This window comes from Leuciscus leuciscus (assembly GCF_965113295.1).
Source record: "Leuciscus leuciscus genome assembly, chromosome: 7".
In the NCBI taxonomy this organism is placed as follows: domain Eukaryota; kingdom Metazoa; phylum Chordata; class Actinopteri; order Cypriniformes; family Leuciscidae; genus Leuciscus; species Leuciscus leuciscus.
The window spans coordinates 14,528,711-14,543,561 of NC_138731.1; the positions used below are offsets into that span (position 1 = coordinate 14,528,711).

The window sequence follows — 14,851 nt, forward strand, 5'->3', positions numbered from 1 at the left end:
TGTGCTACCGGGCTTCACCCATTGCTGCAACTGGACTAAGCCCTGCCAATATCAAGGACAAAAGATCAGAACCAACCTACCAATGCTTGAGGAAAAACACCAGCCTCAACCTATTGATTACAAAACTGTGGAGAGGAAGAATAAAGCTGCAAATGCATCCTACAAGTTCTTCTATGATCTGAGACACTCTGCTTGTGTTTTACCAGAACTTCAACCTGGGGAGAAAGATGTTCTTAAACAAACTGAGAATGGAGCCGTCCTATTCAGGAACTGTAAATATCTGCAAGCGATGCCATTGCAATCAGATGCTACTGGGTGCAGTGAAAAATTCATCCCCTCCTGGGGTAGGAACTGAACATTTAAATACTCCTGGCAACAGCCCCTGCAGCACCTGTGACAGCACCACCAGTTGTAACTTCCAGCGGAAGAGTAAACTCATAACTCCGGTTAACTGATAACATTGCTCTGGCTGAAAGGACAACCGTATAGTGAGAAGGGAGAGATTGCTTAAACCTCTTCAGATCAAAATAATTATGTGGAAAATTAATAGAAATGCTCAATCTTTCTAGTGATGTAAACATTTTATTAATATTTTTGTCTTTGGACTAAAGCCTTAATAGGCTCTTCACATAGAGTCTTTTGCGCGCTCAAGTTCGTTATTTCAAATGTAGGCACGCGGCAAGCGCGCTCATAATGAAAGTTATGCGGCCGCTTTTTCCTTTTTCCCTTTTTTTCTTTTTACATTTTTCAGAATGCCACAAGCGCACCGCAGATCATGTGACAAGAACCAATCAGCTTCACCCTTCCCGTAACAATATTGAAAGCTCAGTCAACATGATGTGGAGTGCGCGGTTCATGGTTGCATAGCAACGACAGATGCCACGGGGAGCGCAATCGCTTTGGAAAGAAGGAGAAAGCGGCACAGCCGCACCTTTCACACGTTTTTAGATGCGATATGTGAATGGTCCCATTGAGTTGTTTATGCATTCCTGTGATCACAAATAAATGAAGCAGGCACGACTGAATAAGTATGTGTAACAAAGTTCGTTATTGTGGGAAGAGAGGAGGCGGGAACCGGCGGGAACCGGCAAACATTCCAAAGCTTTTAATAAAATAAATAAACAAATACATAAACAAAAGTTAAAGACGGCAAACCGACATGTATGTTAGACCCTACACCGACTAAGCTACTGAAAGAGATGCTTCCAGAGGTCATACATCCTCTTCTTACTATCATTAATTCATCTTTGTCTCTAGGATACATACCAAAAACCTTTAAGCTGGCTATGATTAAACCGCTTGTAAAAAAAACACACAGCTTGATGCTACAAAATTAGTCAATTACAGGCCAATCTCGAATCTACCCTTTCTGTCAAAGATACTAGAAAAGGCAATATCTTCACAACTATGTTCATTTGTAGAAAGAAATTATATCTGCAACGATTTTCACTCAGGATTAGACCGTACCATAGTACCAATACTCTCTATTGGTCTTACTCGATCTTAGTGCTGCATTTGACACTATTGACCACAACATTCTTTTAAATAGACTTGAAAATTATGTTGGCATTAGTGGAATTGCATTAACATGGTTTAAATCATACTTATCTGACCGTTATCAGTTTGTAGCAGTAAATTAAGAGATGTCTTATCGATCACAAGTTCAGTAAGGCATACCACAAGGCTCAGTACTAGGACCACTGCTGTTCACTCTGTACATGCTACCATTAGGAGATATCATTAGGAAGCATGGAATTAGCTTTCACTGTTATGCCGATGATACTCAGCTCTATATTTCTTCACAACCTAACGAAAACTACCAATTCACAAAATTAACGGAATGCATAGCTGATATAAAAAATTGGATGACTAGTAATTTCCTACAACTAAATTCTTAAAAAACAGAGATTCTAATTATTGGACAAAAAACGTCCTCACGTAATAACCTAGAATACTGTCTAACACTTGATGGCTGCTCTGTTAAGTCTTCGTCGTCGGTTAGGAACCTGGGTGTGCTCTTTGATACCAATCTTTCATTTGAAAGTCACGTGTCTAGTATCTGCAAAACCGCATTTTTCCATCTTAAAAATATATATAAATTACGCCATATGCTCTCATTGACAAATGCAGAACAATTAGTTCATGTGTTCATGACCTCAAGGCTAGATTATTGTAATGCTCTACTGAGTGGTTGCCCTGCACACTTAATAAACATGCAACAGCTGGTCCAAAACGCAGCAGCTCGAGTTCTTACCAGAACCAGGAAGTATGACCATATTAGCCCTGTTCTGTCAACACTGCATTGGCTCCCTATTAAACATCGTATACATTTTAAAATATTGCTGATTACTTACAAAGCACTAAATGGTTTAGCTCCGCAGTACTTGAGCGAGCTCTTAACGCATTATAATCCTTCACGTCTATTGCGATCTCAAAATTCCGGCCAGTTGATAATACCTAGAATATCAAAATCGACTGCTGGCGGTAGATCCTTCTCCTATTTAGCACCAAAACTTTGGAACAGTCTTCCTACCATTGTCCGGGAAGCAGACAATGCTTGAATGTCAGTTCAAAGCTAGACTAAAAACACATCTCTTTGACCTAGCATACACATAACACATTATAGACTTCTATAATTCAATGTTCCTGAGTTTCCTGTTAAAACGGTGTCATGTTAGCGGCCCCTAAGTTAATAACTAATGATCGTTGTGACTGAAGTGAATCAATCAAATTAACTTTAGCTGGAAAATAACTTTATTCAAGAACAGCTATAAAGCCAAAACAATCTCTGTTACTTTAAACTATCCTTGTATCTCTGTAAAGCCGCTTTGGAACAATCTACATTGTTAAAGGGATACTTTACAGTTTTTTCATATTAAACTATGTTATTCCCTTAACTAAGTCTTGTCTTTGTCTTGCGGCGAAACTTTGTTAGCCCAGTTCATTTAATATGGGCCAAGCAGAGAAGCTACCAAACACCTCCACGTTTTCCCTATTTAAATACAGTTACTCGCGAAGTGTAACTCGACCTAGAACGGTGACACAAAACAAAACGTTGCGCTTTTCTAAGCGTGTAAAATGGATAACTATTTTGTATGGCGGAATACCATAGCAAGTGCTTGTAAGCACTTGCTATGGTATTCCGCCATACAAAATAGTTATCCATTTTACACGCTTAGAAAAGCGCAACGTTTTGTTTTGTGTCACCGTTCTAGGTCGAGTTACACTTCGCGAGTAACTGTATTTAAATAGGGAAAACGTGGAGGTGTTTGGTAGCTTCTCTGCTTGGCCCATATTAAATGAACTGGGCTAACAAAGTTTCGCCGCAAGACAAAGACAAGACTTAGTTAAGGGAATAACATAGTTTAATATGAAAAAACTGTAAAGTATCCCTTTAAAAGCGCTATATAAATGAAGATGACTTGACTTGACGTGTAGAGAGTCCACAAAACCACTCTGTTGTAGCACAAGCCGAATGAGGCCTGGCATTGTCTTGCTACCCAAGAAAGATGTCATCTTGATGCCATTAAATGTCTCTGTATAATCCCAATACATGCCTCCACATCAGTGGTACCTTCACACACATAAAAGTCACACCAAATCGTTTGTACTCATGCATCCCCATACAATGACAGATGTTTGCTTTTATACCTGTCACTGATGAAAGTCAGGATGGTCCCTTTCGTCTTTGGGACTGAGAACTAATAAATAATATTCACTAGTAATTGCCTACGCTATGCATATTTATACGCACATTTGAACTTCTCATGAAAACGTTCTGCCTAATTCACAACACGTGTGTACGCACTTGTTTGTTCTTGACCTCATTTTAATGTTGAGTATTCTGATTATTCTAAATCCAGAGGTAAGTCATTTACATAAAACATGCCCAAACCATGTCCATATAAGGGCATTCCACACACCCTTTTCTTTCGTCAATCTCTGTAAACATGACACTCTCTAAAGACGCGTTCTCACCTGAGAGCATGTGCAGCAAGATACCAGAGCAATGCCAAGAGTGCCATCCTCAAAACAAGTTCAAAAGCAATAAACACATTTTATACAAACATTACAAACATTACATATATATAAATGTAGCCTATTTAACATTTATATCTATTAGGGCTGAACGATTTTGGAAAATCTAAGTGCAATTTTCTTTTACCAATATTGCAATTGCGATTTAATATGCGATTATTTTTAAGCTCTTTACCTTTTGTATTATTCAACAAAGACAAGCAATAAATCATTGTATAGTAGGGATGGGAATCCTTAAGCACCTCAAGATCCGATTCGATTTAAATATTTTTTTATTATTTTTTATTCATTAATATTATTAATAAAACTTAAAATCTTTATTTTATATTCAATTACATATGTAGTTATAAGTACTTTTTAAAATAATTACACATTAAACATTTTAATTAAAACAATTGCATGTTAAGAATTTTAAATATATAAACTAAAATAGCTACAAAACAAAGGCTTGTAAATAACAATACGAGTAAGCAATAAACAAAGACTGCTTTCAGCATTGAAAGCAGCCTTCTGTCATTGAGTTTCATATTTTTAATATAGCACACTGCATTCCAAATGAAATAAATGACCCTAACCCTTCTTAGAGGCATTTGAGATCTCGTTTGAGATTTTGCGATCTCAAAATTCCGGCCAGTTGATAATACCTAGAATATCAAAATCGACTGCTGGCAGTAGAGCCTTTTCCTATTTATCACCAAAATTTTGAAACAGTCTTCCTAACATTGTCCGGGAAGCAGACACTCTCTGTCAGTTTAAATCTAGACTAAAAACACATCTCTTTGACCTAGCATACACATAACACATTATAGACTTCTATAATTCAATGTTAGGCTGCATAGTTTACAGGGTTCCCACACCTTGGTTAACTTCAAATTCAAGGACCTTTCAAGGACTTTCCAGGTCCAATACCCTCAAATTCAAGGACTTAATGTGGGGACACATTTGTTGTGTCCAACAACAAACGATGAGGTACAATGGTAGTTTCATGCGCGCGTGAACGTCATGGCAACGTACAACACAAAGTACCTCATGCGGGAAACACTTAACGGTTTTTCCTGGCTCAAAATGAGGCGGATGTGGTAAAATCCTAATAATGTATTTTAATATTAAGATAATTAAATTAGTATTTTTTGTAGATCATCATATAGCCTAATGTGTTTCCCACATTGTTTTTGTGGGTTGAGCTTGGTACCTTTAGGGGGGTCCGGGGGCATGCCCCCACGTAAGAAAATTTTGTACATTTTAAAGATAAATTCATTAATCTGGTGCACTTTGAGTCACCCGAATCCACTGTTAAAAAGAAATAATCCACCCGCAAAACCGCCCATATTCTTTGATTTAGATATCTGCATCTGATCATCACATTACAATTATTCAAATTAGTGTTAAGCATGATAATATGATAACATATCACACTGAAGTAGGCTGATTTAAAATGAACATTTATTTAAAATAAAAGTTCTTCTTTTGGCAAAATTACATAATTCCTTAATAGCCTAAACAGAGGCTTTACTCCCTTCAAACTTAAGTTGTCAATGTTTCATTACATCACTGTTTGAAAACACAAATTTTTTTGTACCTTTTATAAAGGGCATTTTCCCCCTAATTTTATTATGCTCCATCTTTCATTTCAAATTCTTAAATTTGATCAATATATTCAATTAAAATAACAAGACACTAGGCTGTTACCAATCAAATTAAATAATTTACATTGAAAAATTATAACTGTATTAAATTAGATTATTTTAAATATTTTTGAATATACAAATAAGGAATGTTGATAAGAATGATACTTTATGAAACTAAACCGCCAGTAGGAGGCGGCAGGCGACCGTCTTAATGAGCGAGTCATTGAGTCATTCATTCAAACGATTCGTTCAAATGGCTGATTTATTCAGAATGAGGCAGTTTAAGAATGGGTAATTGAATCTTTGACTCAACCGATTCGTTCAAAACGCTGAATCATTCAGTAATGCAACAAGTGTTGCTGTGAGATGCGCTATGGTTCTGCTGTGATCTTTGTTTGGAACTATTTTCGCTACTGAAACAGAACAAAAACAGTCTAAAATGTAAGTTAGCCTACTTAATTTTAACTATTTGTTTATTGAACTGTTATGAAATCAGTCTCGGTTTCAATCTTGATGGCATTCAGGAAAACAGCTCTCTGTCTTGTGTAGCCTAGGGTATATATTGTTTCTTAACTATATTATGTTATAAATAACTGCGCAAGCCTCAACAGCGCAACAATGTTACCGTCAGTACATTAGGTAGGCCTATATTATATTCAACTATAGGCTATCAATCGCCACTTACATTAAATGAAATAAAACAGAATCATCCTCACGTTTTCGGGGATTCCCATAGTTATTTGTTATTGTCGAGAGCCGGAGGCGGCACGAAATTTGACGGAGGCAGCCGCCTCATAATTCTCTATGCAGGAAAAACCCTGATAACGTAACGCGTAAATGCGCCTAACTGGTGTAAATCAAGCAAGCTAGTATGCATAGGCCATGGAGTGTTGGCGGAATAACACATTAGGGGACCGGAGTGAATATGGAATTTTTTCCAGAAAACTTATTGCACAAAATAAATTCAAGCACTTTCAAGGACCTGTCTCTATGTATGTTTATTTTCAAAAACTTTCAAGGGCCTTGAAAACATTTTTTCAGATTCACAAACTTTCAAGGATTTCAAGGACCCGTGGGAACCCTGAGTTTAGGTCAGCCGGAACACCAGGAACGCTTCCCATAAATCCTGATGTACTTGTTACATCACAAGAAGAATGGCGTCTACGCTAATATTAGTCTCTCTGTTTATCCCGAGGTTTACCGCAGTCTGCCAGATCCAGGCCGTATCCAGATCTGATGAAGAACCTGCGCCTGAACCCGACGACAACGCAGTCCTGAAGTGTCAACTAGTCTCTCCCCTGTGAAGGCCTCCTTCCTTCCCTTTACCTCTGTACAGATAAAACGTTGTCGGGATAATTCCGGTTCACGTGGCTACGCAGAAGCGATAAATAATTATTTATTATACATTTTTAAGGCCACACAAGTAGTTTGTTGAGGGTTGGTTTGTAAAGAAGGACTACACGCCTGCGCACATACATACATACACATACACATATATATACATTATATATATATATATATATATATATATATATATATATATATATATATATATATATTCAAACGCGCTCACCTATAGTCACCTATAGACTAAACATGTGATGCGCATGTGCATGCCGTCTGCATTTTCGCGGGTTTGTGTTTTTGAGGTTTGCGCAGAGACAACCTTTTTTTCAAAAAAATTCAAGGCTTGCACCTTGGAATCTATTTCAGGGTTTGTGTTCTCGAGCCACCAGGCACTGTTTTGTGCGGATGAGCGGATGCACGTTGATTGTTTTCTGTTAGAATGGTGTCATGTTAGCGGCCCCCAAGTTAATAACTAATGATCTTTGCAACAGAAGTAAATCAATCAAAACTGGACAATAACTTTATTCTAGAGCTGCTGTGAAACCAAAACAATCTCTGTTACTTTAATTTCCTATTATCACTGTAAAGCTAAACAATCAATATTGTTAAAAGCACTATATAAATGAAGGTGACTTGACTTGACTAGAGCATTTGTAAGGAAAATACCGGCAGGCAAGACCACCCACTGCAAGCGTAACATCAAGCAATCTTGTGCAATGAACTTGCGAATGTCCTGTAATTCACTTCAACCTTTCAGAACTTTATGAAAGATTAATTCACGGAAGGTTCAAGTAGTGTGTGTGTGTGTGTGTGTGTGTGTGTGTGTGTGTCTGGTAAACCCTACATTATGGGGACAAAATGTCCCCACAAGGATGGCAATATCCGAAATCCTTGTTCGTGTGGGGACATTTTTTGGTCCCCATGAGGAAAACGGCTTATAAATCAAAAAAGTGATGTGTGAGAGAGAGAGAGAGAGAGAGAGAGAGAGAGAGAGAGAGAGAGAGAGAGAGAGAGAGAGTGAGTGAGTGAGTGAGTGAGTGAGTGAGTGAGTGAGTGAGTGAGTGAGTGAGTGAGTGAGTGAGTGAGTGAGTGAGAGAGTGAGAGAGTGAGAGAGACGAAGGATCAATACAATCACTGCTTCATCTCTGTAACATACTTTGGACAAACAGCGCATTTATATCCCTCTCTGGTCTCAAGGCTTAAGGACTCTGTGGATGACTTTGATTCTCTATCTCTCTTAAATGATCAAGCTACAATTTATTTGAAGGCAGGTTCACTTGCCATTCTCTCTCTGTTTCCTCAAGGAACTTTACTCATTTTTGACATCAATTCACATGATCAGAGTAGATGGTTTGTTCTCCTCAAAAGTTGTATTTCAGTGAATGTCTTCAGTGCCCCAAACATAATCAGAGATTTTCCTAAGCATAGTCTAGATCTTTGCTATATCTTTCAACTGGCTGAGAAACATTCTCATCATGCTGTACCAACTCAGGGCCATGTGATCTCAAAAGTCTCTTAATATTTAGTTTTTTGGCTTTCATTGACATTTTCCTCATTAAGTGTTATTCAGGATGCAAATAACAATTAAAACTGACCATCTTATAATTGTTTAACAGGATCATTTCCCTACCTTGGCATGGAGCTCCATGTTAAACAGATATAAATATTTACGTACCATGTTAAGTAGATGTAAAGATATACGTACCAATACTAACTGTTCTTCTAGCAATTTCCCACAGCACGAGTCCAAAGGCCCAGATATCGACTCGTTTGTAAGACTCGAAGCAATCTGTTTGAATGGAGTCATCCAGAACCTCAGGTGCCATGTAGCGTTTTGTCCCAACTTTAGGATTATTCCCAACATCCAGCTCATTTGTGTCCTGAAAATGCATCACGGCAAGACCTGAAGAACACAAATGTGTGACCAAATGTATCATTATCACATAGCACAATTTCTATCAGTACTGTAGCTTTGCACAGCTCACATTAATCACATGTCCCTGGATTAGACTGCATTCTACATTTAAAAGATGCCATGGAATGGTTTGATGAGTCCACTCAGTTGTTTTCTTCCCTGTGTTGATGTCTTTATTATTAAAACCAGAAATTGAGGATGTACATATTGAAGGACAGCTCTTTTCCACAGCTCAGCAAAACAACATTTGACAGCTTTTACCCAGGGGCGAAAGCAATGATGACACTTTCAAATAGACTAATTTCAAGATAGTATTTATAATGTTAGAGGAAGCCTATTGTAATTTAGCATTTAATTGGACAAATATCTGCATACAACCCTAAAAGCATCATCTAAAATGCTGAGATGCATCCGAGATGCATATTCTGAGATTTATATCAGCACAGCTTGATGGGAAAAGCTACCGGTAATTGCCTTCTTAAATGTTGTATAGCACCCTCTTGTGGGGATATACAATAATTAAATTTCATGTGACATGAAGGAAACATGAACAACAAGTCTCCAAAGGTCTTGAAAAACATTTGTTTGAGCATGCAGGGAAAAAAAATAGTGCTAAGTGAAAACCTCTAGTCCCATATGGACAACATGTTTTCACATCCTGTGACTAAGAAGAACGTGTTCATTTTCTTAATGTGCTGTAGTTTCAAGTGCTCCACAAAAACAAATCTTGTGTTCCACTTCCTGTGTATGGAAGAGTACCCAGATATGTGTTAGCTAAAAGCTACCTAATGGATTTTCGTTAAGAGTTTTATGGGGAAACAACTGATTTCTTCTAATAACACACTGAAGTTGCAGAAATGAGGCCTGGAGCTCTAGAGTGAGTCAGAGTGAATTTAATAAAGACACATAAATTAAAGTGTCCGTCCTTTATGAGCAAATAGCTCGCTTCTGCTTTCTACTTATTTGCGTATAAAGAACAACATGTTCAATAGATAAATATTGAGGGAACAAACAAGTGATTTTCACTATTAGAAACCAGACAACAAGTGATTGATGGACGGAAGTAGGCAACAAAATATTTACAGATTTAAAATCCATGAATCTGTCCTCTATTGCCATGATTACGGCCCTTACTTATTCAGCCTAACAAAAAATTTTGTATACCGGTATAACTGCATGTTTAGAAAGTAGTTTCAGATTTGCAGACCACATTACAGATACATATCACTTATGCTTAAAATGATCTGAATTGGTTCTGTAAGAAAATAGCTCGAACACAAATTTAGTTTTGAGACGAAAACCTGAGATAAAAACATGCAATAACTGCATAAGTAAAAAATGCAGTCCTGACCATAATTACTGTGATAATGTATTATTTTGATAATACCTAGACTAATTATTGACAATTTAATGCACAACTGAACTTAATTAAATGTTCAATAATTCAGTGCCCTGTTGTCAGTTACTTCAATTATGTCCATACATAATCATAGATCACATGGTGTTTTTGAATGTTTGCTGACACTGTCCAAAATACACTTCATGGTAACATTTTAAATATTCTAATATAAAGCCATATGAATCAACAGCATGCATAAAATAACTTTTGCTTCAGTCAGAAGCCATTCTTACCAAGGTCTGCAATGCAGCACTGTCCATTTTTGTTCACTAAAATATTTTTGCTTTTTAGGTCTCTGTGAGCGATGGCTGGTTTGCCCTGAGTGCCAAAGATCTCCACATGCAGATGAGCCAGGCCGCTGGCAATGGACAGTGCCATCCGCAAACAGGCAGAAGCATCCAGCATGCTGAGTTGCAGGTAATCGTAGAGAGATCCCATTTCATGAAAATGTGTGATTAACCACAACTGAGTGCTGGAGTTACGTGATGTCATATCTGATGCAATGAAGCCTAAAAAAAAAAAAAAAAATTATCCAAGGTAAACTTTTTATATAGCAAAGTTATGGTTAAGTGAAATTAATATCTTTCATCATTGTTCTTTATTACAAAACTGAGGTATCCTAATGAATGCAAATGTCACTTCTAGGGGTTTGATTTGTGCTTTCATTATGAAAGGTGTAAATGATTTACCCAGAATATTCTCGTGTCGCAGTAGGACAGTGTTGTAGATTTCTGTCTCTCTGAACCAGGATTTCTCATCTCGAGATGAGAATATTTTCACAGCCACACTTTCTCCCTGCCACTGACCTCTCCAGACCTCTCCATATCGACCTTTACCTGAAAGAAAACACACATATATGCTTAATTAACTGTTTTGGTTGTTTATTAAGGCCACACCATAGAATTATATTGTTTTGTTTACAGCTAATGACTTTGCAGAAATATATAGGCTGTGTAATGTAACAGTTTATGCGGGTTTTTTTAAAGTGAGGACATAACCCAGATAACTCAAAAATTAGGTTGTGTCAGATATAGCTTACTACTGGTAAAAATTGTCCCATTACTATTGCTTAGTAACTGAAAGCCGTTTGGTGTATAATTTAGTTTTAAAGGAGCTGTTAACCTGCAACATAAAATCTGAGAAACACTTTTGCACACGAACATAGTTCTAATAAAGAACTGAGAAGGTGTGGGGCTGTGTGCACATACCGACACACTCGCTGAGAGTGATCTGTCGGGCTACTGTCCTCTGGACCAGGAAAGGCAATCCAGAGCCACTACCAGATGTACAGGAATGATCCAACAAATCCTGAGAGAAAGACAAAAGGACAAAAGGATAAAGAAAAACAAAGTAGTGCATTTACCATAGTTCAACTTCATCTACATTTTTTCATTTGGACCCTGCAGTACACACACTTATACACTAGAGAGCACACATTGAACAGCCACATTCCAAATAATGTAACGAGAAAAAATAAATAAATAAATAATGCACCGAAGGCCAAAACCACAAGAGTCATAACCATATGTTTGCATCATGGAGAGAGACTTTTTTTATTTTTATTTTTTTATAATTACTGCACAATTATTTATTTTTTATAATTACTGCACAATCCCAAAAAATCATAGCTGTTTACCTTCAGACACTTTTTAATCACTGTCTGAACAAATTAATCTACACATTCAAAGTATCAAAGCAAAAACCAGTCACCTCCTAGGCCTCGGAGAGCAGATTTTACAGATTCAAGTGGTTTTAATAACATGTCACTCCCTCCCAGCACTGGAACAGACTTTTATGCTCAGGCAAACATTAGACCGCTGAATATTTGCTTTGGTTGCCAAGCACTCCAACAAATATCTTTGAAAATAGCTTGAAAAAAATCCAACAATTAATCTTTTCTGCCAAAATGTGTTTAAACAGAGAGGAGATGCTGGAGATTCTGACATTTCTGATTGATTCTGATTTTTTTTGTTAATTTCATAAAACTTTTTATCATGTCAACAAAAAACTTAATCTTGGGGCACACTTTATATTAGCCATCTTTAACCATGTACGTACCGGTACATGAAAAAATTGTTAGGTACAGTGTACTTATTGTGTACATGTTGTATTGCAAAACACTTGCGGCTACTGAGGTGGGATACAGTTAAGATTAGGGGCAGGTTTCATGGTATGGTTAGGTATAAGGCTGGGTTAAGGGGTAGAGGAAGGCTCAACAATATACTTGTATACAGTGCCTTGCAAAATAATTCATACCCCTTAATTTTTCACATTTTGTTATGTTGCTGCCTTATGTTAAACTACTTAAACTGAATTATTTATTAATTTATTTTCACATCAATCTACGCTCTATACACCATAATGACAATGCAAAAAAAAAACTATGTTTTCAATAAGGCCATCTCTATATTTTGCTGCATTGAGCTTTTCTTCTCTGATGTGTCCCCCAGTCCCACCCCCACAGCATAATGCTGTACTGTTGGGGTGGTTTTGTGCAGGTGATGAGCAGTGCCTGGTTTCCTCCATACATGATGCTTGGAACTGAGGTTCATCAATCATCAGACCAGAAAATCTTGTTTCTCACAGTCTGAGAGAGTCCTTTAGGTGCTTTTTTTTCCGAGTGGGATATCATGTGTCTTCACTGAGGAGAGGCTTGAGTCTGGCCACACTGCCATTAAGCCCAGATCGATGGTGTGTTGCAGTGATGTTTGTCCTTCTGTAAGTTTCTCCCATCTCCATATATGATCATGGAGCTAACCATTCTAACCAAGGCCCTTCTCCATTGACTGCTCAGTTTGGCAAGGAGGCCAGCTCTAGGAAGTGTCCTGGTTGTTCCAATCTTCTTCCATTAAGGATTATGGAGGCTACATGCTTCTGTGAACCTTCACTGCAGCAGAATGTTTTTGTAGTCTTCCCCATATCTGTGTCTTGACACAATCCTGTCTCTACAGGCAGTTGGTTTGACCTCATGGCTTGGTTTTTGCTCTGATAAGCATTTTCAGCTCTTAGACCTTTTATTGAGAGGTGTGTGCCTTCTCAAATCATATCCATTCAATTGAATTTGCACAGGTTAACACCACTCAAAGTAAAGTATCATCTACAAGCGAAACTGAAATGTTCCTGCGCAAAATTTTAAGTGTCCCAGAAAAGGGTACTAAAACTTAAGCAATGTAATTATTTCAGTTTTTATTTGTAATAAATTTGCAAAGTTGTCACAAATCTGTTTTTTGCCTTGTCATTATCGTGTATGGAGTGTAGATTGATGTGGAAAAAACAGCCACTTAAAGTAGTTTAACATAAGGCAGCAACATAACAAAATGTAAAAAAAGGAAGGGTTATGAATACTTTCGCAAGGCACTAAAATTACAGAAATTAATTAAAGCTGTAATAACGTGCAGGTATTTTTTTAAATATAGGTACTATGAAAAAACATGTATGTACAGAATAAGTGCATTGCATTAAATGATTAATTTCAATGTTTACACAGTACATAGTACTTAAAGACAGTATAAAGTAGAAACTTTTCAAAGAAAAGTTGTGCATGGATTTATGTGATATTCCGTTAATTAATAAGTTTAAAAGAAAATACAGATAAAAAATAAATAAAATTGTGTGGTTACTGTAGCAGTGTTGACAGCCAAACAGAATCAATCCTGCTTTAAAGAGCTCAAGCATTTAAAGTGACAGACAACATAAACTGAAGTGCACACTTAGAATAAACAGAACGATATTGTCTGCTGGTGTGGACGCTAACATAGATATCATTATCTTTATAGTTATCGTTCTTGGTGTGAATGGGCATTTACCATGGTACAACATATGAGCTATTTACTGTAGTTCTTTAAATGGCCTAATAATTATAAATAACTTGAAAAGTAATGTATTTATTTTTTACTTGAACTTTACTTTATCTGTTGGTTGTGCTGTTTCAACAAATGGAACCACATTTCTCAGCAAGAGCTCAATGTGCTTGATTTCAAACTGATAACAGACTTTGTGATGTGTTTGTTTGCCTCACCGCGAGGGTGCTCTCTCCCACATTAGACGCAATCAGACCATCAATGGTGCCATACTCGGCATCATGAGCAGTCAGATGCTCTATCTGGTGAAGGTGAATACAACGGAAGATCAGGATCGCCACAGCAGATAGGAATATCAGAACGATGACTGGAGCCACAATCACAATGGTCAGCGTTGTCACACTATAGTTGGGGGCCTCCACCACTGAGAGAGACATAAAGACTTAGTGTACAGAGTCATTTAAAAAGACACTATTTTGGCATGCAAAGCAGTAAATCTCACAACAGTTAATATTAGTTTCATGATATTAAGCTCATTTAAACCCTGCAATGTGAAAAAACAGTCATTGTGTCCACAAAGTTTTTGTGTATTGCCAATTTACTTTGGTCCAATTTCCACTGTCCTGTAGAGGTTTTTTTTTTTTTTTTTTTTTTAAGCAGCTCCACCTCTAATCAAACACACCTGCCTAAATTATTAATAAGGTCATAAAATCTGGAGGCTTAT

General features: G+C 37.2%; 1 protein-coding gene across 2 annotated transcripts in view; it reads right to left on the reverse strand.

Moving 5' to 3' along the window:
• The window catches only part of LOC309503349 (activin receptor type-1-like), a 72,677-nt gene that overhangs the window by 8,925 nt on the left and 48,901 nt on the right, over window positions 1–14,851 (reverse strand). For both annotated transcript variants that reach the window (XM_082176145.1, XM_082176146.1), the window contains 5 exons: window positions 14,346–14,551; window positions 11,536–11,635; window positions 11,017–11,163; window positions 10,561–10,836; window positions 8,719–8,916 (listed from right to left, as the gene is read on the reverse strand). In XM_082176145.1, coding sequence (XP_082032271.1) covers window positions 8,719–8,916; window positions 10,561–10,836; window positions 11,017–11,163; window positions 11,536–11,635; window positions 14,346–14,551 — 927 coding nt within the window. The remainder of the gene's footprint in view (window positions 1–8,718; window positions 8,917–10,560; window positions 10,837–11,016; window positions 11,164–11,535; window positions 11,636–14,345; window positions 14,552–14,851) is intronic.